The following is a 24,600-nucleotide window of genomic DNA, read 5'->3' as shown; positions in this document are numbered from 1 at the left end:
AAAATACTTGTCTGTGATGATAGCATTTCTTGACTTGGTAAACCATGCACATCAGATGAGGCCTGAGGAAGTAAGAGGGTGGATAAAAGGGAACTCTGTGGAAAGACAGAAAAAAAAAAGAGAAACAGATAGACAAAGAAGGAATGAGAACCAATCCTCTAGCAAAATGTTACCAAAAAAAAATTCCAGGGAAAAAAAGTCTGACATTGAAAATTGCTAACTGCAAGTGTTTATTCTAATTTTAGTCAGAGAACAGAGCATCTGATAAAGAGATGAAATGTGCACATCAGGCACAGAGACATTAGCATACACAAATGGGCCATGACCTCTCCAACTGTTGTTAGTGCTTTTTTGTGTGTGTTTGCAGACACCATGAGGGACAAATTCATCCTCAGTGTAATTGGATTAAAAAGTCAGTGGAATTATATCAGAAATGAATATTACCCTGAATATCTTTATATTGATGTGTTTACATGGTATGGGAAGATTCCAGCTCAGAGTGGCTTTTTCCTCACATGAGAACTGCAGACCTCAGTACCAGCTGGGAGGTTTTTTTGTTGGTGTTTTTTTGTTGTGGTTTTTAGGGTTTTTTTTGTAACTGAGAGCTTAACTGGATGGCACAGCTATGCAGTATGCTACAGCTTTCAATACTTATGTTTGGCCTTTTCAAGGGAGGGGGAAAGGCTTGAAAAACTTGGATACATTGTCATTTATGCCACACCCTTCACCTTTGAACAGTTTCAAAACTGTATCACAAGAGAGGCAGAAAGAACCAAGTTAGTGTGGAATCCTAGGCTCCATAGTGTCTCCATTTTATGACTTTCAAAACATCGGATAGATAGTAGATAGCAAACTCAAAGGAAGATCCAATTACAAAACATACCAGTTAGGAATGGCATGTGGACAATAAGACAAGGATGTGAGACAAAAGTTACTCACTCTTATTCAGGTAAACCATGAAGTCAAGGTGACTTCGAGAGGGACTGCCAATTTTAAGCACACTTTTGAAATCTACCTAGAAAATCCCAATACAAATTTGTTCTATTTTGTTGACCTTACTGCAGTGCTTAGCTGTGATTTGTAGCCACTCCATATATAATTGTTGCATGTAAGGCAATGTCTAGCTGGAAAACACATTTGCCTTCACCAGCCATTTTACTGAAATACATCCAATTGGTCATGTAAACCAATTAGCAAGAAAGCTGAATGTGTCAATAACTCTTAATTTAAGGAGAGAAATTAATTTGTAATTTATGGAATAATTAGTCTTTCAGATGCATCTAGTTATCTGGATACCGTGTCTTTGTCAAGGATAACATTTAGCACTTACACGGCACTTTTCATCCTCAAATTGTTTTTAAACATTCACTATAATTAAACCACATTACGCTTCTGTGAATGAAAAGTTATTGTCCATATTTCACAGCCAGCAAAGCTGTGGCTACAAATAAAGTGACAAAGAGAAGGACACAGTGTCAGAGATGTGTGGGCAGCTGCTTGCTTCAGCTTGGGAAGTACAATGGTTCCAAATGATTACTAGTCAATTCTATTTCCTCTATTGTCCCATCTTCTTAAGCTCTGTCAGCACAAAAACCTAAATGAGAATAGACTATGTAGGATTCCCATTTCTGTAAGTAATTAAGGTCAATATTTTACCATTCCTGTTATTCCTATTAGACATGAGATTTATCTCCAGGGACCGCAGGTAAGGAAAAGCCACACCTCAACAGCTGTAAGTTCTCTTGATCTTGGGGTCAACAAAGCTGGTCTACAGATGTAGAACAACCTCAGAAACACTACTGTGTTTCCACAACCAAAGAACAAAAGAGTTGCTTTGACATATTATTTAAGGCAAAAGAGACTTTGTAATTTGCTCAGAAGACTTCTATGATAAATTCTAAATTAATTACCATGCTAACTTACCTATACTTGAGTTTAGGCCTCCCAGTTTATCCTAGCTCCAGTGATAATGTCACCAATGCATTACAGGCATGTCAGTAGCATATGCATTTCAACCCACAACATACGCCAAACCAACTAATTCTTGAACAATATAGCCGTTAATTTGAGATGGGTATTTTTGCATGGAGACAGGCAGGGATCAGGATAGGAACAACATTGCAGTTATAATATGGGCTGGAGGATAAAATGCAACATGCTTATATGTGATACAAATAGTCTTTCCAGCACTGCAGGAAAAGCTGCATAGTTGTTTGTATTACAGTGGCAGGTAAAGGTTACAACCAGGGTTGGGCCCAATTGTTTTGTGCTCCATACAAATGTATAAAGAGACCTCCACGTACCTTGCAATCTGCATTTTTGAAAGTACTTTAATTGGAAGGAAAAATAAAAAAAAAAAAAAAACACCAAACAAAACCAAAAAAACCCCTTGGGCAATATACTGCCCAAATAAATATTTCCATCTCTGTACTCCTGTTCGGTAGCTTGTGTCAAATCAGAGTGAGATGTGTTTGTGGAGCAGCCCTTGAGCTAAAGGGATAGGTGCCATACATTACTGGGGAAGAGAGCAATGCTGCTGCCCGCTTGTGTTGTACACTTCCACAGAAATCAAGAGCTAATAAAATTCATGTAATTCATACACAAGTACATAGAAAATACTGCGGAAAAGACAAGACTCGGGAACAATTTTACAGATAAAACAAAGACCGGTGCCTAAGTTTCTTCTCATTCAAATAGTGGTAATATTAACTAGCTAGGATGTTCCTAGAAATAAGGGGACAAAGGAACAGGTCAGAAAAAACAAACAAAACCGGGAAGTACTCAGAAGCCCCAACAGGCTCTTTTACTTCAAATGCCAGTCCTGCCTTAGGCTTTTTTTCGTCCTTTCAACTTTTGAAACACTACATACACAAGTTATTTCTTATAAAGATGCTGCAGTAACCAGGAGATTTCTTGACTTGAATCAAGCAAGAAATAATTTCCAGAATAACTTCCAGAACAGGGTTAGGGAGGTCATACTGTTGGGAACAACTTTACAGTACAAAAGCTTGAATATCTGTTTATACTGAACTCATTGCTGTGGTAAGTCAACTCATAGTAACAGGTATTTGATCCTAAAGAGCACACATGTATCTATAATTTTATCTTTTGTGCATTTAACATCTGATAAAATATTCTAATTTCACAGTCCTGCAAAGCAAATCATTTGTACATCCACAAAATAAGTTTCTTTACAGCACTAGTATGTTCCATCCCTGCCAGAGGATTTATTGATCTGTGGACCTGTCCATATGTTGAGATGGATGCAGCTCATGTTTGTGCTGCTTTCCTGAACTGGGCAATGGTTGGGCATAAACCAACGTCAATCCACCACCTTTTAGACATGTTAATATACAAGTGCCTTTGCAGGAAAAGAGCTGTCCTCCTGCAAGGCCCTTAATTAATGTAGCTTCATAGGCTAAGCTAATGTGACACCATCTGAGCATGTCTATATAGACATGCTCTGTCAAGAGTCACCTACTGACTGGCTCTGTGTCCTGAAGAAGAGGCAACTTTTCAGATGCAGACAGTTATCTGGAAGGAAATAGATTATCTTCAACTCACTTTCTGTAATCATGCAATGTTCATGATCTTGGTATGTAATAAACAGTTCTAGGCTGAATTCAGATCCATCATGAGACGCATACTCCCATGTAAAATTTTCCTGCACTGATGTTACTGCAGCTACCCACTGATCATTTTGCTTCGATCTTAGCTCTTAACTGAAGGCTAGTGGACAAGTCGGTATGGCAGACTGAATCAAGTATTAATTTAAGACAATCATCCTACTCTTCCCTCCTTCCTTCTCTTTTAAAGAATGTAGATTATGTAAAGTCAGTGTTCTGTAAAGCACTTTAAGAGCCAGTGACTGTAACAAGCAATTTAACTGCCAGCTCAACACAGTATTTAAAGGAGGAAAGGTAATTACTAATAGCACTAAAAATTAAAAAGAATTGTATAAAAGGGACAGCGTGAATAAACAGCTCAAGAATTAAGCACAAGAACTAAATATACTTGAGAGACCTTGGTCAAATTATTTTCATTTAGAAAGAGATTATCTTGTTCAATGATTTTCCTGTATATTATTCATAGATGGCTAAGAGAAATATTTATGACAAAAGGAACATGACAGAACAAAAGCCTAGATGAAATAAGAGCTATTAATGAGGAAGAGGTAAAACTGCAGAAATAAAAGGATTCCATTTGTCAGAAACGAACTGGGTCTTGATGCTCAGCAGACACGAACTGAAGTCATCAGTTTAAGAGAGCTACTCTTACTTAGGCCTGCTGAGCAGCTGCCTCCAGCAGTTACAGGAACATGGTGGTGTTTACACCACTGTCAATGATTTGCCATGTGACTATGGAGGAAAAATAGTTCTAAATTTTCAAAATTACCATTTGCTTTGGACATTGAGGATTTTCACCAACTGATTGAAGGTCTGTTTTCAAAGGCCCTAAATGCCTATAAACACATTCTAGCAAACAGGTTTAATTCCTGCCCTGAAGGAAGGAGGTGTTCGTCCATCACACCTTAGAATATATTTTGTATTTTGATGTCAGTGCTTTAACAGAGGGACATCACAATGTTTCTTATCTGCTGTGTACCCAATGCACTAACATTTATGAAGGGGAAATAATTAGAGAATTTATTAATTTGCTTTTTCATATAACAACGTCTTAGATGTTATTCATATAATAACGTCTTGGACTTAGCGACCATGAAATGGTAGAATTCTCAGTTCTCAGTGAAGTAAGGAGGGGGGCCAGCAAAACCACAACCACGGACTTCCGGAGGGTGGATTTTGGCCTGTTCAGGACACTGGTTGAGAGAGTCCCTTGGGAGACAGTCCTGAAGGGCAAAGGGGTCCAGGAAGGCTGGACGATCTTCAAGAAGGAAGTCTTAAAGGCGCAGGAGCAGGCTGTCCCCATACGCCATAAGAAGAACGGGCGGGGAAGACGACCGGCCTGGCTGAACGGGGAGCTCTTGCTGGGACTCAGGAAAAAAAGGAGAGTTTACCGCTTGTGGAAGAAGGGGCAGGCGACTCAAGAAGAGTACAGGGATCTCGTTAGGTCGTGCAGAAAGGAAATGAGAAAGGCAAAAGCCCAGCTAGAACGCAATCTGGCCGCTGTCGTTAGAGACAACAAAAAATGTTTTTACAAATATATTAATGACAAGAAGAGAGCCAAGGAGAATCTCCATCCTTTTTTTGATGCGGGGGGCAACATTGTCACTGAGGATGAGGAAAAGGCTGAGGTATTCAATGCCTTCTTTGCCTCAGCCTTTAACAGGCAGACCAGTTATCCTCAGGGTACTCAGCCCCCCGAGCTGGAAGACAGGGACGGCGAGCAGGATGAACCCCCCATAATCCAAGAGGAAGCAGTTAACGACCTGCTATGCCACCTGGACGCTCACAAGTCTATGGGGCCAGACGGGATCCACCCGAGAGTGCTGAGGGAGCTGGTGGAGGAGCTTGCCAAGCCACTCTCCATCATTTATCAGCAGTCCTGGTTAACAGGGGAGGTCCCGGACGACTGGAGGCTTGCCAATGTGACGCCCATCTACAAGAAGGGCCGGAAGGGGGATCCGGGGAACTACAGGCCTGTCAGCCTGACCTTGGTGCCGGGGAAGATGATGGAGCGGTTCATCTTGAGGGTGCTCACAAGGCATGAGCAGGACAACCAGGGGATCAGGCCCAGCCAGCACAGGTTCATGAGAGGCAGGTCCTGCTTGACCAACCTGATCTCCTTCTATGACCAGGTGACCCGCCTAGCGGATGAGGGAAAGGCTGTGGATGTGGTCTACCTGGACTTCAGCAAGGCCTTTGACACCGTCTCCCACAGCATTCTCCTCGAGAAGCTGGCGGCTCACGGCTTAGACAAGATACTCTTCTCTGGGTAAAAAAACTGGCTGGACGGCCGGGCCCAGAGAGTTGTGGTGAATGGAGTTCAATCCAGTTGGCGGCCGGTCACGAGCGGTGTTCCCCAGGGCCCAGTTTTGGGGCCGGTCTTGTTCAAGTTCTTTATCAATGATCTGGATGAGGGGATCGAGTGCACCCTCAGTAAGTTTGCAGACAACACCAAGTTGGGCGGGAGTGTTGATCTGCTCGAGGGTAGGAAGGCTCTGCAGAGGGACCTGGACAGGCTGGATCGATGGGCCAAGGCCAATTGTATGAGGTTCAACAAGGCCAAGTGCCGGGTCCTGCACTTCGGCCACAACAACCCCATGCAGCGCTACAGGCTTGGGGAAGAGTGGCTGGAAAGCTGCCCGGCAGAAAAGGACCTGGGGGTGTTGGTCGACAGCCGGCTGAACACGAGCCAGCAGTGTGCCCAGGCAGCCAAGAAGGCCAATGGCATCCTGGCCTGTATCAGAAAGAGTGTGGCCAGCAGGAGTAGGGAAGTGATTGTGCCCCTGTACTCGGCACTGGTGAGGCCGCACCTCGAATACTGTGTTCAGTTTTGGGCCCCTCACTACAAGAAGGACGTTGAGGTGCTGGAGCGTGTCCAGAGAAGGGCAACGAGGCTGGTGAGGGGTCTGGAGAACAAGTCTTATGAGGAGCGGCTGAGGGAACTGGGGTTGTTTAGCCTGGAGAAGAGGAGGCTGAGGGGAGACCTCATCGCTCTCTACAACTACCTGAAAGGAGGTTGTAGTGAGGTGGGTGTTGGTCTCTTCTCCCAAGTAAGAAGCGATAGGACGAGAGGAAATGGCCTCAAGTTGCGCCAGGGGAGGTTTAGATTGGACGTGAGGAAAAATGTCTTTACTGAAAGAGTGGTGAAACATTGGAACAGGCTGCCCAGGGAAGTGGTGGAGTCACCATCCCTGGAGGTATTTAAAAAAGACGTGTAGATGAGGCGCTTAGGGACATGGTTTAGTGGGCATGGTGGTGTTGGGTTGATGGTTGGACTCGATGATCTTAGAGGTCTTTTCCAACCTTAATGATTCTATGAAAAACCCAACACTCATCTTTAAAGGAAGGTGTATCCTGTTTAACTTGGCAAACACACATATTGCATATAATTTAAAGGTAAATACTCATGTATCTTACACTAACTACATAATACATAGCAATGCATGTGCTCAACACCAAAAATAATTTTGGGGAAAGGTTTAGGAATGGCATGGAAAATCCTGAGAAACTTTTCAACAGTACTTTCACTTACTGCAATTTGGTCCCTTCCAAACAAAAAACATTTAAAAACAGTTATAATCAAACACAAACAACTTTCAGCAGCTTAACAGAGTGCTACTAGTCAGCCAAACTACTGCATGAGACATTGATCTCAGTCCTTCTCTCATGAAATGAATAATAGCAGCTTACACAGCAGTAGAATACACCCCCTTGTGCGGACTTGTAGAGGAACTTTCTCTGGTAGAAGAGAAACAATGTTTAAAGTAATGGTGTTCTACCTTCCCCTTGGAGTGGATTCATATAGGCTGCTACAGTAACTAGGGTTACACCGGGCAATGTGTTAAAGCAGTGTTACTTAATTATATGCCCAATATAATTTACAAGTTAGTTTACAAGTCCCAGATGAATTAGGTAGTATATGGGCTTAGTAAAAGAAAGAAATGGAAATCAAAAGGGGCAAGTAAAACTCTCAATCTTCTTTTCAACTTGCTTATCAAGGTGTTTTTTTTCCCACCGTAGTTCAGTCATAAGGCAAAAAAACCCAACTTCTTCACTGCTCAGTCTTTCACCAGCTAAGAAAGAAAAACAAAGTGACAGTTTTGTCCTTCTGAAAAAATTTTCTTTCCACTTCCATATGAGTAATCTCCCTCCCCGACATGTATGCAACAGTAATTGACTGATTGCCTATTTCCTCACAAAATCAAACATAATCCAAGTTGTAAGTAACAGTTCTGGCTACCCTATCCAAATAGGACACTTTTTGTCCCTATCTTTGCCCCTTTATTATTTCATTAAACACAAATTTGAATATAGATGTACTGTACTCCACTTCAGATTCCAAAAGGACAGTGACCTCCTAGACATTTCTTCACCTACAGCAGCAGACTTCTTCAGCAACAATAAAAAGAATTATTTAACATCTAATTGACACTCTGCAAACAACTAATATTAAACCCAAATACTCAGTGAAGAATCCTAAGCAACAGATATGATGTCAGATATTTTAAAACAAGTGTAATATAATAACATGCAAAATCCTCTGTTAAATAATAAGATTTAGTACTTGTAATTGGAAGTCTAATGTTTCAGCTGAATACCAACTATTATTTGATTATTGATTTTATTGCTTTTTCCAGGTACCCTGACATTCAATACAACTTCTTCTCCCAAAACACAGGTGACCATCAGTAAATAGTAAATATGGTTTTCAGAGGTGCTGCCCAAATACTTCCAGCTCCCATTTTCTGATGCAAGGAAATACAGTTGCTGTGCTCATCCCATATGAAAATCAAGCTGGGTGTGATCTGATAGAGACAACCAAAGCTACAAAATGTTAAAGAACTACTGACAAGCTAAAAGGAATTTGAAAGATTTGGTTTACTTGGAAATTTCCAGGAAATATCTGTATACTATATTTTCTTGCTGTTCTCTTTATGTAAGACTTAAAAGACTCATCTTTCATAGTTCTAACATTTTTAATTCATATTAAACATATTCCTGTCACATAGAATCATAGAATGGTTTGGGTTGGAAGGGACCTTAAAGTTCATCTAGTCCAACCCCCCAGCCATAGGCAGGGACACCTTCCCCTACACCAGGTTGCTCAAAGCCCCATCCAACCTGGCCTTGAACACTCCCAGGGATGGGGCATCCACAACTTCCCTGGGCAACCTGTTCCAGTGCCTCACCACCCTCACAGTAAAGAATTTCTTCCTTATACCTAATCTAAATCTACTCCTTTTCAGTTTAAAACCATTACCTCTTGTCCTATCACTACATGCCCTTGTAAAAAGTCCCTCTCCAGCTTTCTTGTAGACCCCCTTCAGGTACTGAAAGGCTGCTTTAAGGTCTCCCTGACATATTTGACTAATACTTATTGCCTTGCTTATTTGTCACAAACATTCCAAGGAGCTTTCTCACAAACAGCATTCTTAAATAATTAAAGGAGACTGAATAGAAATTAATGGATCAAGATGATGTATTCATAGATAAAATAATTGTATTTGTACCTTAATTTAAAAACAAAAAAACAAGAAAAGACAGTCTTTGCATGGGTAAGAACAGAAGAGTCAGGCAATGCCAACAGTAAGTTTGCACACAAATCTTTTGTCCCTTAATATGTATTTGTTTAGATAGCGTTTAAGTACCTGATTGCATTTTTCAGTAGCGTATCACTCATTCTTCATACCTTCAGCCATACAAATTTCTCCATTTCCAAGGAGATCTTCTGAACTCACTTACATACAAAATATTCATAAGATATATTGCATTACTTGAAATATAATTCGTGATCATTTAATCACACTGCAATTTTATTTTGCCAACTGGAATGTCTGAGACTTAGAGCTACAGAGTGTTTGGCTTTTGATAAATTAACCATTTTTTCATTTCCATTTATTCCCTTAATACTTTTCAGACAGAAATCTAGAAATCTCTCCCATAGGTGTCCCAAAGTAATGAGAGAGAACTAGAGCTTAGAATGTAAATTCTTACACAATCTTAGTTACAAATAGCCCCTTTCATCCTAAAGAATACCTAAATGTCCATGAATAACACACAGGATTCATTAAATTAGACATTCTTGACTGGAACTCAGGAGCTAAGGAAGGAGGACATAGATCCTAAGAAGCTGGTTTATATTGCTCGAGATATAAAGTGACATCAAATCTTGCAGAACCTGCCATTTTTACAAGTGATCTCTGGGTGATTCAGAAGTATCCTAGTGATTCTAAAAAACATCATTATCGTGGCTTGATGCAGTACCTGTCACAAGATAAAAAGAGGACATGATGGCAGGGAATTAAAGCCAAAAAGAAGCTTCTAAACCTTCATCTCAGATGGGAAAGTCACTAAAACCCAACCCTGTTCCAGAGCAGAATTTAACACATTTCAACCACAACTTAATACTTAAGGCTACTGCATTCAATTTAACTGGGAAAAAAAACCAACCAACAAAAAACCCCAACAAACAAACCACACCACCACAGAAAAGAAAATATCCAAGTCATCAAGACTAATGTCTTAACTCTTAGGAGAAGTACCAGGAGAACTTCAGTTGCTTGTTTTACATTTCAAGTCAAAGACAGTACCTCCAGGAACACTCCAAGGGCTACTCCCCAATCCCTATTCTGGAACAGCTTCCTTGAAGGAATGATTTTCTTCATTCTTGGACAATTACTTTAAAAATACAGAGAGACAAAAGTGAGTTTAGTCCTAGAGCAGAGCTTCAGGTTCAAAGAAAGCCATTCAAAGGATGAAACCTCAAGCTAAGGCTACGTAACATACCGGTATTAGCAATGACTGGCCCTTACAACAAATCCTGGAATTGTTTCTTCTGCTATGCAAAGTAAAAGAAATAACTCAGTTAGCAATTAGAACTGGCACAACTGCAGGGCTCTCCACACTGACAGCTGTGGCACCAATAAGCATCAAGGGCATTTCTACTAGTGCTAGGGCAGCTTGAAGAGATTATGCCACAGCAGCAAGGGTATCTGCGAAGGATAGTCACAGTTAAAAACTGCACTATGAAAATTACAGGTTGCATGGCAAGGCCTCACTTTGGAAAGCCTTATTCAATCAGAACAGAGTATCCATAAAGGGAATTGTTCTGTAATGGTTTCTGTGAGCAAACTCTTCTGTTACGTGAGCCATTACTCAGTGTAGGATACTGATTTAGCACTGATTCAGGGAAAGACTGTTACTGACTCAATTAGTAAATCACTTGAGTATTCTGTAAGGATCTCCTACTCAAATTCAGGTAAGGCCCAGTCCTGCTTGCCACATCAGGACCATATTTCAATGAGTAACTGACACATACTGTGCCGTAAACTTCACTGCAAAACAAGTAAATAAGGACTGAAAAAAAATTATACTCAAAGTTTTCTCTTCAATCTACAACTGAAGGGGTAAAGATTTAGAGAATACAGAACAGGTATCTTTTAACTAATTACTGGTAGAATATCAAAGGAGGTGGTATCATCACAGATCATTAAGGAGGAAAGGAGCTGGAATCTAACAACCACAGGGGAGATCTTTAGAAGATTGACAGTGTAAATTCTTAAATTAACATGGGAGACAAAACTAAACAACCTCTTTGCTAAATTAAGCTTTCAGCAACCCTATGGATTCTGAAAGCCATGACTGTGTTTTAGAGCAGTAAGTTATACCTAAAGATAAAGGAATCTGGAGAACTACAGCAGAATTTCACAACTAAATGTCTACATAAGACAACTAAATGTCTGGCAAGACACAGTTGCTTTTCCATCCCCTATCAAACCCAGGGAGCTTGATTAGGAATATTTAGACACTTTGAGAACATGCATGACTTTTCTATAAATTTATCATCTTGAAACTGAAATATAAGTTTTTACTTGCAAAAATCCGCAATTGTGAATGGACGTGTGATCAAGGTGCCAAAGCCGCAGCCACATGTGGTAGGAAGGAGCATATACAAATATTCATGACAAGTGAGAAAACTGTAACATACACATTTTAATTTAAGTCACAAAATTAGAAATAACTGACCATATCCAAATATACAGACTTGCATTTTCACAGGAAAGAATAACATTGTATAGACTAGTTGAAGCAAATGGCTTCCTTTACATTAGATTTTTTATACAGCCTTATATTTATGCTAAAACACCATGAGACTCTGGCTAAAAGATCATCTAAAACTTGACTAATAATATATCCTATTCTGTTCACTACAAATCATAGACAGGGAGATCTTTAAACAGGCAGAAAGAAAGAAAAAAAAAGATTAACATCTGAAGGAAACCAGTTTTCAGTTTCCCTAGATCTTAAAATCAGTAACACAGACCCCAAGTATGCTGCTCTTGGCACTAACAGAGTCATCCAAAGAGAATACACTAGCTACAATTCTGCTCTTTGCAAAACACAGAAGATGCAAACCACATTCTTTTAGAACAGGGAAATTAAACTTTCCTAAAACCATCAAGGAAAATTAATCAAAAATTGTTGAGGAAGAACACTTCTATAAGTAATACTCAGTCTGTTTAAAGAATGTATATAAGTAATTTGATTCCTGAATAGAGTCAGAAATTGCATTATGTTTCATGTAAGCCCTGAAAACATAAATATTGTTTTATCTACAAAATTATTCAGAGAGCCTAAGGCCTTTATGCTTTCAAAAACACTTAGTCTTAGCACTCAAAATTAAGACAAAATTAAGCTAGATGCCTCAACAGATTGATCACTTACTGCCCAAACAGACACTTGTTAACATTTGTAGAACCTTCCTTACCTCTTGAGAATATGGCAGTACAGGTGATAATCACAATTTCAATGTTTAAATTGTGAAACTAGAGTACCCGTATAGTCAAAAGGACAGATGGTATTCCGAGATCACTTCAGAGTTAGCTTAGCATCCCTTTCTGAACCACTGTCCTGAGAGCGATTACTTTCTTTACTAACAGAGCTCCTGAACTGGCCATTTAATCTAGGCACTTAAATTAGGTCATGTAAGTACCTTCCTCTATACCTAAACCACTATTGAAAATGAACTGTAAGTCATTTAGACCCACGTCAATCAATTACCGTCTCCCAGACTGAATCCAGCTGGTCTATCAGAGGAGGGGAATGGAAGAAGTACTTCCCTGCCTGCCACTTTTGATGAAGAGGTGGTCAGATGGGCTGCCAGCCCATCATGAGGTTTGTAGCTCCAGCAAGAATGAACTGGAGTATTTCACACCTGACTCAGACACAAGGCAGCTCATGTGCCGACAGAATGGTGTCATAACCCAACAGCCTCTTGTAGGTACACTGATACATCTCTGGCCTACAGCACTATGAAGGCTGAATTGTCCTGACAATACTTTTGAAAAGGATACCCTGCAAACTCTGCTCTTTGATGTCTTGGTCACATTTAGACTAATTTTGATTTACTCAGTCTCCAAGACTCAATAAAATTGCTTGATCTAGCTGGGCACTCCAAAATTGTATCATATAAATGAATGAATTCATTCCACACCCAGAACTTTTAATACTGATAATAAGTAACTGTGGAAGACGACTAGCATATATGTGTGGGAAAAGGACTAGCACTTGATCTACTAAGAATTAGTTATAATCAATAAGTTAATCATTTAACAACAACGATCACGGTTTGAGACACACTATAGACCTAGTTTTTAGTGCATTATGAATTTATTTTTATTTATTTATACTAAAATAATGAAAGATCTTCTATTAAAAGACCATTATAACGTATGCATGCAAAACTAGAGATAAGGTTTTAGATGCCAAAATATGAAACAGTAATAGTATTAGCAATTTTGCATCTTCAAAGTTGTTTTATTTTATCTGAATGGAAAAATATGTGGAGATATAGTGTGGATACCACCAGTACCTACAGATGCACACATTTCAGAAGACAGCAGAAATCAGTCAGATTACAAGATAAGACAAGAAGTAGTTTCACACTCACATTTCTTTAAAATTATAAAATAAGTGTGAGACATGTCAGCAGTGAGCTAATGCTGGTGCTTCGCCCCAAGGGCTCACTTACAGTTGCAATTTTTTTTTAAGCAACCCCAACTATGGTAATTGATTTAAATCAATTCTCCATATGGACATTAGGTAAAGCCCCAAGCGTTGACTTCATCTCCTGTTCACAAGAAATTTAGCATATAATTAACTTTTCAAATTGCAGGGTAGACTTCTGGGGCGTGTGTGCATGCAGTGAGATTTTACAAATCCTTTAATGATCATCCATAAATCTAACAAAATGAGCTCTACATTCACACGGCTACAAAAATCAGTTACCAAACATTACGGGAATGACTGATTTTCTCCTCCCATACCAATTTTCTGTAATAAATCAATAATGAAGTTTCAAAACAGCTTAAATCTAATTAACAATTGTTTTAAGAGCACTACTTTCCTAACTTGTTAGAGAAGCAGTAAGTCTGCAGCATACAATCAAGACCCAATCTTTACTTTGTTTGTTTGCTTATATTCCTCTGCATTGCTTACATACATCAGCTTTCATTGGTTACACTTTTACTTTTTAAATAGGAAAGCCTTGAAAATTTCACAACAATAGCAGATCATGCCTTGCAAACACTGAATAATGTTAAAATGGATTTATTAACACAGCATAAAACTGTGGTCCCTAAACCCTGACTTGTGGAAGTTTTTGAGAGACCCTCAGACCTTCCTCAGGGTCACGGGAAATTGTTGTCACTATAGCAGTCACAGGAAGCTATTACCACTATGATTCAGACTGACGCAGGAAGAAAAGTATGATGTTTCCTGTAGTACAATATTTCTCGGTGTTGTTGCTGAAGAGCCAGCAAAAGACTGGAGCTATTGGATGTATATAAACCACAATCCCTTTAATGTGTGGAGTCACAAAGTCTCAGCAAGGTTGTTAGAACTTCAAATTGTAAACCTCTAATCTAGAATTCTTATGTCCCAGTCTAGATATTAGGAAAAATATCTACTATCCTACCAAGACACTATAAATAGTCCCTATAAATCCACACACTCGTTCAGAGCTTTCATATGCCTACAGTAAGAAAGATCAGTTGCAGCATGAACAGGCATAGTGAACTTAAATACATATCCAGCTAGCTTGGATACCAGTAACACCACAAATTCCAGCTACTAGGCAATTACCAGGGTGCAGCCCATTCTGGAGACTGCTATCACAGTTTCACTGTTATTGGTAGCTAAATTAGCTTCAAGGAAGCTGAATATTTGTAGATGTGCTGCAATCATGCACTTTGGCTTCACCGCAACCCTGATTATACGCCGGTTATGTATATTGTTCCATTACAACCTTGCATTTTGTGTTGGCTCTTTCATGGTAGCGCACTTTCACAGAACTTGATGCCCAGAGAACGATATTACCACTATACATCATCTTAAACTACACTCACCCTAACCCAATGCACTTATTAACTGAAACACACATAGAGGCTGTGACTATTCACAGACTTCAAGATTTTCTATTCATAGTTAGGTCAGTGCAATAATACATTTTGGTCATGACAGAACAAATCAGTATCACTAATACTGAGCAGCACAGGCCTTTAAACAATCAAGTGTGCCAGACCCGATCCTTATCGCGTCCCAGCTTACACACACAGAAACAATTCTTTTACCTGCATATACCCATGCATACAGATACAATCATATCTACTTCTTACAGGCATCATGCAACCATATCACATCTGTTCACTCACTCACCCAAACTTACTACAAGTTCTTTAGCTACCCAGCCTGCCAATATGCTGTTAACACATCTTCATAGAGCTTTGCATTTTTCCTGCCTTCAAATTCATCATTTTATTCCCTCTAATTGTATCAGTTCCTCCCTTGAATTCATAGTTTCTCCCTTCTACTTCTGTCCTTTCTGCCACTTGCTGAAGACACAGAAACTCATTTTGATCTACAGAAAGTGTGTTAGTGCAATTTGTTTCATTAACTTCATTCATTTTATTTTGGCAGTTTCTAAAAGTTCCAGGATAGAAACAAGGCCCCAACTATGCCAATCACTATGCAAACCAGCCACAGAAAGACAAACCCTATCTTAAAGAGATTACAGGCTAGATTTAAAATAAACAGAAATTAAATGCTGAACAAAGGAATTTGGGATGGAAAAAAAATTCTATAGCGAGTGCTTTTTTGTTAAGCTTACAAGTTTCATCCTGCATCTACGTGCCTACTGTTAGTATACTTTCATTTAAGGGTTACCTATGGTAGCATATTTCTGTTGGCCATTAGAGTGGTATATAAATGCCCTTATTTATCTCTTTTTAAAAGCACATATAACACCTTTCAACATGCAAATGATACTGCAAAAGAGCTGTTTACATTCTATTTTAAGACCCCCTAGTAGTTTAAACTGCTTGGGTCAAGCACATAATCTCCTCTGTTATTGCAATGAAACAATTCAGAGTGTTAACAAGCCATACACCCAGATTTGTTTCCTATGCTTAGCATAAGGATTGCTGGGGACTCCAGTAGATGTAAAAGATGACAGTTAGCATTTTAATGGTAACTGTCTGCCATAAGCAACACCTGCTGAAAAGCAAGGTGGATTTCAGCAAGCATTAACCTCGCCGAAGTTTTACAAGAGGAAATCTTCCATTTTACGCCCATCCTCTACATAAGTCTGAACTTAACATAACAAAAAGCCTGCTGGGCTGAGCTATGGGATCTTAATGTCCCATCAGCTCAAGGGCTGAGTAGTCTCTTTGTATTAGTTGGTAATTTCTTGTAGGCTCAGAATTTACTGCCATCCTTCTATACCATGGCACAGCAGCACCACAGAAATGAACTGTGGCTAACTAAACTGACCGGCTAGCACAATTAAAATCACCAACCGTACAAAGTATCTACACAAGCCATGCTGTTTTATAGTAAGGACCATGACAGTTCTGGCCTCCCCTGCATGAAAGCTGTCTGGCAACTTTGCTTTTGCAAACTTCTATCTGAGTGCAAGTGTTTGTAAGGTTTTGAAATATACTACTATGTCTCCTGAGTAAAAAATAAAAAATAATTAAAAAAAAAAAAAGAATGTGACAATACATACTCCTGTACCCTGCCAGCCCTTCTAGCTAACGTCATGCCTTTTCCCCACAATATTAGTCTTGGAATGAACAAATAGATTACTGCTAGTGTAAGACAGTAATAAGGAAAACAGCATTCGAACAGATGATCATACCTCTAACGTGCAGAACAGTCCTGTGCATGCGGAGTATGGTTTGGTCTGCTGTTGAAATAGAGTTGGAGTACCTCCAAGCACAGTGAAATTCTTTGCGTAGGAGAGCAATGTAAAAACAATTCTGGTGTTACGTATGAGCTACCTTCACTAATATGTTTCTTTAATCTGTCCAAGGACTCATCTGAATAAGGTAAAAAGTTTCTGGGAAACAAATCTTCATTTTCTACATCGTATGTTATCATAATCACACAGAACAAAAATGAGAGGAAAGAACAGCAGAATCCTCCTTCCACTCCTATGACCCATTTCTTTTACACCAGGCTTCTTCAAGATGAGAACTCTTTACGAACCATTTGCAACTCCTGTGAACCTTCCAGAACCACTATTGCATTCTCCTTGGCAGAACATACAGAAAAACCTGAAATCTCAGATCTGAATTAAAACTGAAATCCTTGCACAGGGGTAGCTTTGAAACGAAGGTAACTCAGTAGCAACACAAATCTTCTCGTTATTCTCCAGAATTCTGGCAAAGAACTTATTCAGCCTTAGGGCTGCCTAGACAGTTGCCATCTTTCAAAGCATTATGGCCTCAGGATAAGGAACACAGATCTTTTACAAATATGGTCTAACAAAATTGTTTCAAAATGATTTAGGATGTAATATTAATGGTAGGTAGTTTTGGAAAAGCTTACCAAATCTGATTTCTTTTAAGCCACAGATCATATGCTGAATCCATCTGCTGTTTCTCTTTGATACAGACTGACAAAGCTGCAAGCATGGCTGGAAAAAAATAAATTTGTAACTCAGTATCTACTACTCCTTCCCCCAATAAACACATTCTATTCTGCCCACCCACACTACCAAACCATTGATTTAACAGATATGGTGGTAAAACATACAAAAATTTATTAAGCAGTTTTATCTTTAGCAAGCAGTTTTACCATTAGCAAATTCTTTTAACTGTATTTCTAATGTATTTGTCTCCAGAAATGTGTCTGGCTGTTCTTCCTGATGCTGCCATATGTTCCTTACACACTTTACACCACCAACAATGCAAACATTATGTTCGCCATGCAAAGTGAACCACTATCAGATACAAAAGGAAGTCTTTATGCCTGTTACGTAAGTCAAACCACTATGATCAGGACAACAGAGTAGGTTAATCATGTCTTTATTACTTACTAAAATCCTATAGCTAGCAGCCTGCAAGATCATGTTTTACCTGTAAACAGTTATACATAGCTTTTTTGCTGTTACAGAAGACTATTTATTCCATGTCCTCATTTATTATTACTAAAAAAAAATTCTTTGCATTACTGTAGTCCTTTAACTACGTATCACTCACTTTTCCTACAATGAAGAGAAAAAAGGTGAGTGTAGTACCAGGCCTTAAATCTGATCAAGGATTTTTTTCTCATAACTCTTGCAAAAATTTCGTTAGTTCTTCATGCCCGTTATTTATAAGTTTTTTACCTGACAACCCAGGGTGTAGCTGTTTCTATTGTAAGCATATGGTTGCTAGCAACTTTGAAGTCTGCCAATAAAAGTCGCTAACATGAAAGAAAAGGAATACTTTATTTTTAAAGAAAATCTTATAGATTTGACTTGTTACTTTTCAGAAAATTTCATTTGTTGCTGAACAATATATCTCTCATAATAGCACTAGGAAGAATAAAACCACTCATGCTTTAAGATCACTTTTGTCTTTCTGTCTCCAGTTGCTCTCACTTTTCTTTCTCATCCATCCTCCCTTCTAACAAATCCCTCCTTTCTACAAAGGACTCGGCTTCCAAAATGTAAAATCATACATATAACAGACTAAAACCTTTCCTTTTTCATTAATTTTTGTTTAGAAAATACAAGATTTCCTACCCGGGGGGAAAAAATGCCCACACGGTAGCAACTATTGATCCCACAGGAAGAAAAATCACTGATTCAGAACATCTAAAGGGAAAACGTTAACTCTTTTTCTCCCCTTTTCAACACTGCGCTTTTCACCTTTATCCGATGTACCTAATTCATGCCACTTAATCTTTTAAGGTGTCGATTTACTTCACAAAAGACAGCAGGCCCTCTGCCTTCCTCACATTTTCCCTCTCCCCAGCGACCCGCCCGCTTACCGCACTGTTTTTCACTCACCCCCCCGCCCCGCAGTAAGGGCCCCGCTCGCCCCCACAGCACGGGGGCAGGTGGCGCCACAGACCGGTAGCACCCCCCGCCTGCACCCGCGCGGCGGCGAGCGCGGCGCTGTACAAGCTGGGAGGCAGAGACGGCCTCTCCCCCGTGGGGGTGCCGCTCCAGGGCGAACTAACCCCCCTGAGGGCCGCCCTCCTGCCCTCACCATCTTCCCTCACGCCCTCTCCCGGCCGCCTGCAGCACGCATGCCGGCCACCGCGCGGCTCCTGCCTCGCGCCCCCCGATGGACGTTTGGCGCCGCCAATTACCAGCCTCCCGCGGGAGCGGCTCCTCCTTCCACCAATGAGATGACGGAGCAGCCCTAGAGGCCCAACCCCTCTAATCTGTAACGGCCCGTAAAGCACTAAGCCACACCCTTTCTTCCTCTTCCCGACTCTTCATTGAATGAAGTCCCCGTTGGCCAACGAGAAGTTCCCGCTGGGCTTGACGGACTACTCCGCTCTCCAGTAGAAGTAGAAAGTTACACCGCGCCCACCAATAGACTGCCGGATGCGAGCCTAGGGGGCGGGCTCTCCCTCCCAGGCGGGCGGGGAAGGCCGTGGTTATCGATCCCGCTGCTGGAGGGAGGCGGCGGTGAAGCAGCAGAGAAAATGGCGGCTATGGCTGCGGAGGCGGCAGCGACTGCAGCGGTGCCGGGCGATGGGGGGGCTGGTGAAGCTGAGCCCGAGATGGAGCCTATCCCGGGCAGCGAGGCCGGCGCGGACCCTCTCCCTGCCGTCACCGAGGCCGTGGAGTCGGTGGTGCCTGATGGGGAGGAGGCCGACGGGGGGAAGGTTGCTCCCGGCGAGGCCGAGGAGCCGCCGCCTGTGCAGCTCGCCCGGAGCCCGGCCGGCACTCGGGAGCCGGAAGCTGAGAGGACGGAGAAGCTGCCGCCCTCCACCCCGGAGGTGGGCTCGCCGCAGGCCGAGCACCGCGGAGCGCCTAGCCCGGAGTCCGAGGAGGAGCCGCAGCCCTGCCCGCCGCCTGCTGGGCACCCTGAACTTCCCGAGGAGGAGCCGCAGCCCTGCCCGCCGGCTACTGGGGGCTCCGCGGAGCCGGAGCCCGGGGAGGAGCCGTACCGGCCGGAGGAGGAGGAGCCGGATGCTGCTGATGCCGCCGCTGTCGAGCCCAAGTCCCCGGTGCCCCTGGCTCCGGCCGGAGGGGAGGCGGAGGCTGCGCTGCTGCCTGGCTCCGAGGTGCGGGTCACCCTGGATCACATCATCGAGGACGCCCTCGTGGTCTCGTTCCGGCTGGGAGAGAAGCTTTTTTCTGGGGTCCTCATGGACCTCTCTAAAAGGTGAGATCTTACGGGGGAGCCGTCCCGACCCCCCATCCAGCGACGGGGGCAGCGAGCTCGCCCAGAGCCGCCTGCCCCTCTCCTGCCCTCGGGGGCAGCCCCCCCCCCCCGAGGCCCTCGTGTGCTCGCCACGCGGCGGGGAGCGGCCTGGGCAGGGGCCGAGGGGCGCGACGGCAGCAGCCTCCCCTCCCCTCCCCTCCCCTCCTTCGCCCTGGGAGGCCGGAGCCGTGGGTCCGCGTGGGGGCAAGGGGCTCCTGCCCCCGCGTGCTCCCCGGGGGACGGTGGCAGCAGCTCACGGGCATCCTCCTCCTCGACCCTTCTAGCAGGGGGTGGAGGGAGCGCGGCGGGGCGGGCAGGGCCCCCCCTCCCGCCCGGGGCCGAGCCCCGCGCTCCCCGCCCGCCCCCGGCCTCAACTCGCGGACGGGGAGCGGGACGTTCCTGGAGCGCGGGGTGTGAGCGGTGGCCGGCGGCTCTCCGGCCGCCCGTTTTATAGCGCTGTCCTTAACAAAAGTAGTCCCCGGTGGGGGTGAGCAAATGGGGGAGCCGGGAGAGGGGCGAGCACATGGGCACATCCTTTTGACTCGGCTGGGATTCACGTCGGGCCTCCAGCATCCCTGTCTGCCGGGGAAAAAGGATCTGAGCTACTGATGTTGGCGTTTATTCCAGTCTTTGTACAAACGTACAGACCCAGAGATCTGTTTTTCCTGTTGACTTGTGTCTTACATTGCCTAGGTAACCTTATTTTTCAGTACATACTATTTTTCAGAATAATGCTTTTCAAGCTAGGCTATTATAGTCCTGAAGTACAGTTATTACTAGTGATTGCTCCTTATATGCAATGAATGGGGTGAAGTTTAATAGTTCTTAAATACCGTTTTGGGGGGGGAGGGGGAACTTACGTATCACAAAATAACTTAAAGCCTTATCAGGCTGTGAGGTTTGGGGTTTGCCTTTTTCATTGCCTTCATATAGCAAAGGGTTCTTGGGAGGCCAGAAGTCATCAGTGATACTGTATATCTTATAAACAATCTAACTACTATTTACAGGTGAAAATACCTCTTCGTCTTAGTGTTTGTTTTCTAGACCTATAACGACTATGGAAGAACATGAGAGAAAAGTGAAATTTGACCAGGGTTGTTATTTAAAATAATCGGTATGCAAAAAATGCAGTGCTTTTTTCCCCCCCAACTTAAGCTGCATGTGTGGTCATATGTCTTTTATCACTCCCTTTTACATTACTAGTAGCTGTTTAATAACTTCCTGTAATATCAATATTGTCAATGCTTTCTAAAAGGAAAGGTATTAGGGACCAGCACTTTTGTCCTGGGCCTAGCTTCTTGGTTGGCTTTTGAAACAGAAGGCCTTTTCCAAAACCCAAGTTCTGGATAATGTCGTGGAAGTAAGTTTTAAATTTGTCAGTTGTTGTGGTTTGAAATGCTAAGTTACCAATTTGTCTTTTGAAGCCACGTACTAAAATGTGATCTGCAAACTGTACTCACCTCTAGTGTGAAATATTAAATGTCTCAAAGCAGGCCAGGAGGCGTTACAACTTAAGTTGTAATGCTAGTTAACATCGATTCTTTTGTAGGTCTGAAGTTATACCAGCAAAATTATATTGTTGCCCTGGTTAGCAGGGTGACAAAGCACGTGCTTCTGTACTTCTAGGGGTCTGTATGTGTGAAGAAGGAAAGCATCAGCTTCTCCCATACTCCTGAAAGAGATCATATCTTACTAAACACACATTGACCACAAACATCCACTGATTTGCCTGAGGTTTTCTTGCGTGCTGAAGATCTTTCTCTCTGCAGATCTACTGCAGCCCTTTGCAGTAAAGGTCATCTGTAGCAGGCAAACTGTCTGCTGCTTTTGCATTGTGGCTTCAGTGGAAGCATGTATCTCAGTTTCCCCTGTTCTTAAGCACAGGCCCTCGGGCAAGTCTTTACAGTAAGAACTGTGAAAAAGTGATACATGAAGGCTTGTGCTATTATTCCCAGATTCTCTTATGCAGTGGAACCACTTATTCCTTTCTCTCCATTCATATGATCTTGGACTTTCTTCAGAGGTGCTTGTTACATGGGAATCCAGAAGGTGAAATTTAAATTCCAAAAGCCAAGCTCTTCAGAGTGCCTGGACAAGAAGAATTGAGTTTCTAGATGTAAGGTCTATAATATTTGGCTGGTGACAAGTAAATATTTATAAATGAATAGGAGTCTCTGTTCAAATGTCTCGGAGCAGGAAATACAGTGGTTAGTGAACTCTAGAAATAGTCCAGGAACTTGCTACCTGTAAGAAATTGAAGCATTATCAGAAAACAGGTGTTACATGAATGTCCGAGATTTAAATTTTATTCTAGACTTTATGACTTCGATGGTAAGTGACTGAATGATAGTACTGTTTAGGTATCAGCTTTTCTTTATATCTGTTTATTTTTGTTTTGTGTAGCAGTACATGGACTTGTAGAATATTAACATTTTTCATTAACTTCCTTCCGTATCTGTGGCAGGTCCTGGAATTCTTATAACAAGTTTTTCCACTGGACCAAAAAAAAATATATGGGGGAAAAAAAAAAAGGAAGGGTAGGGTTAAATCAAAACCACCTGAATTCCAGCATGCATTTACATGAAAACACTAGGATTTCTAGTATGGAAGATGGGTGGTTACTGAAAGCTGTCTCCACTAGCTTATTCAGGTGCATGGGAATAATGTTATAAACTTTCCTAACGCAAAGGGGATCAATATCTTAAGACTGCCAGTTCTTATTAAATAAAAGTGAAATTTTGTATTAGAGTTTACTCATTCAATAGCTTCAAAAAGTGGCTGATGTGTTCACTGCACGTGCTAATACTGTTTTCATCGTATACTCAGAGACAATAATTCCTAGTCCTTTTTGGATCTTAATTTCTGCTTTCCCCTCCAGGGCAATGAAGGTGCTATTTCCGTACAGTACTAAGAGTAAGTTTGAATGACTGTTGTCCACTGGACTCTTTTTAGCCTTCTCAAGTCATGTTCTGAATTACTTGAACTTCAAGGTGATAGAAAAGGAAAAATGTCCCCATATATTTCTGGTTTTAAAGGTTTTTTTGGTTGTTTTTGTTTTTGTCTTTTTTCCTAATTCTGTTTCCATTGTTGAAATGATGCACTGACTTTGCATTTTATTCTTGTGGACTTTGATATGAATTCAGTGGTGTTTGTATTAAAGGTCCGATTTCCTCTTCCCCTCCTACCCCCTGTAAATAGGATGTCCACTTAGGAGTTTATAACACAAGAGCACAAGCACATCAGTGTTCAGTGGACTTTATTCCTACATTTATTTGAGGTAAGGAAGTATTTTCTCTGCCTGTACTAATGGCAGTCTTGTGTATCTGTCAGCACCAGCACAGGAAGTTTTGAAAATCAGCAGAAAATAGGAACCCACATCTACTGAGTCCCAAATCAATTTCTTACACAGTAAATCATCATTTAAAGAGGAACATATCTCCACTTCTGTTACTCTAAAGGCTTATTGCACAAATTAAAAATGTGATCCTACTGTTATACTTTATTACTACTGTTGCCATTACCTTTTAAGTGCCTTATTGCATGCTAGGATAAGGTTCTGATGCGAGTTCCTCAGTGGATACCTGATAGTTGTGCTGATCGGAGAGACCAGAAATGCAGCCAACCATCAGGCAGGCAGGAGAAGGCAATCCTGTCTTACTTTGTCGGAGTGGATAGTGGAATGCTTCATGCACGACTGTAGTGAATTTTCCATGCCATTGTACAAATTGTCACTGAAAACTACTCGTTAGGTATGGGGCTTAAATAGGGCTTGTAAGCTTGTCTGTATCCAGCATTTGGCTAACACTGTGTTTGCTTAGGGTATATGAGATGTTAATGCCACCTGCTGGCTCAGAATTAGTGGAAATCTTGCTCTGCACCTGGAGGAAGTAGACAGTGAGGAAATACCTGATGAGTGTAGATATCCTTAGATATCCAAAAGATGCTCAGTGTATTGCTAGTAGACAGGTGTTTGAAATTATATCTTCATTGGGGTTTAGTTGTGGAAGATAAGGAAAGACTTCCTGCAGCAAGGTATGCATGAACTATATGATGAAAATAAACTTTTATAAACAGCTTCAAATTCTTATAATCCTAGTAGCAGTTTTCAGTCAGCATTCTTTCTTGGCGACTCTTGAATCCTACGCTTTTCCCAGTTTATTCATTGAACTTTCCGCTGCAGAAGAATAAGGATAGATAATGAACTGTTGCATCCATTCCCTAGTTTGTATTGTTTTAATCTGCAGAAGATCTGTTAGATTTTTTAAATC

The 24,600-nt window shown here is 41.7% G+C and overlaps 2 protein-coding genes across 5 annotated transcripts in view; one reads left to right on the top strand and one right to left on the bottom strand.

Annotated features, from left to right (window-relative positions):
- Window positions 1-19,570, bottom strand: part of FABP6 (fatty acid binding protein 6) — a 48,971-nt gene extending 29,401 nt beyond the window's left edge. The window contains exons 1-2 of the mRNA XM_076350494.1: window positions 19,372-19,570; window positions 17,514-17,601 (exon numbers count right to left, since the gene is read on the bottom strand). Of these exons, the coding sequence (XP_076206609.1) occupies window positions 17,514-17,601; window positions 19,372-19,398 (115 nt within the window). The 5' untranslated portion in view covers window positions 19,399-19,570. The remainder of the gene's footprint in view (window positions 1-17,513; window positions 17,602-19,371) is intronic.
- A 37-nt stretch (window positions 19,571-19,607) lies between these two features.
- The window catches only part of PWWP2A (PWWP domain containing 2A), a 29,857-nt gene continuing 24,864 nt past the window's right edge, over window positions 19,608-24,600 (top strand). For all 4 annotated transcript variants that reach the window (XR_012996382.1, XM_076350491.1, XM_076350490.1 and 1 more), the window contains exon 1: window positions 19,608-20,293. Coding sequence is in view for 3 of the 4 variants with exons in the window: in XM_076350491.1 (XP_076206606.1) it covers window positions 19,608-20,293 (686 nt within the window). In the remaining variant the exon portion in view is untranslated. The remainder of the gene's footprint in view (window positions 20,294-24,600) is intronic.

Source organism: Aptenodytes patagonicus, chromosome 12 (assembly GCF_965638725.1).
Source record: "Aptenodytes patagonicus chromosome 12, bAptPat1.pri.cur, whole genome shotgun sequence".
Taxonomy (NCBI): Eukaryota; Metazoa; Chordata; class Aves; order Sphenisciformes; family Spheniscidae; genus Aptenodytes; species Aptenodytes patagonicus.
This window is presented reverse-complemented; position numbering and strand designations above follow the sequence as displayed.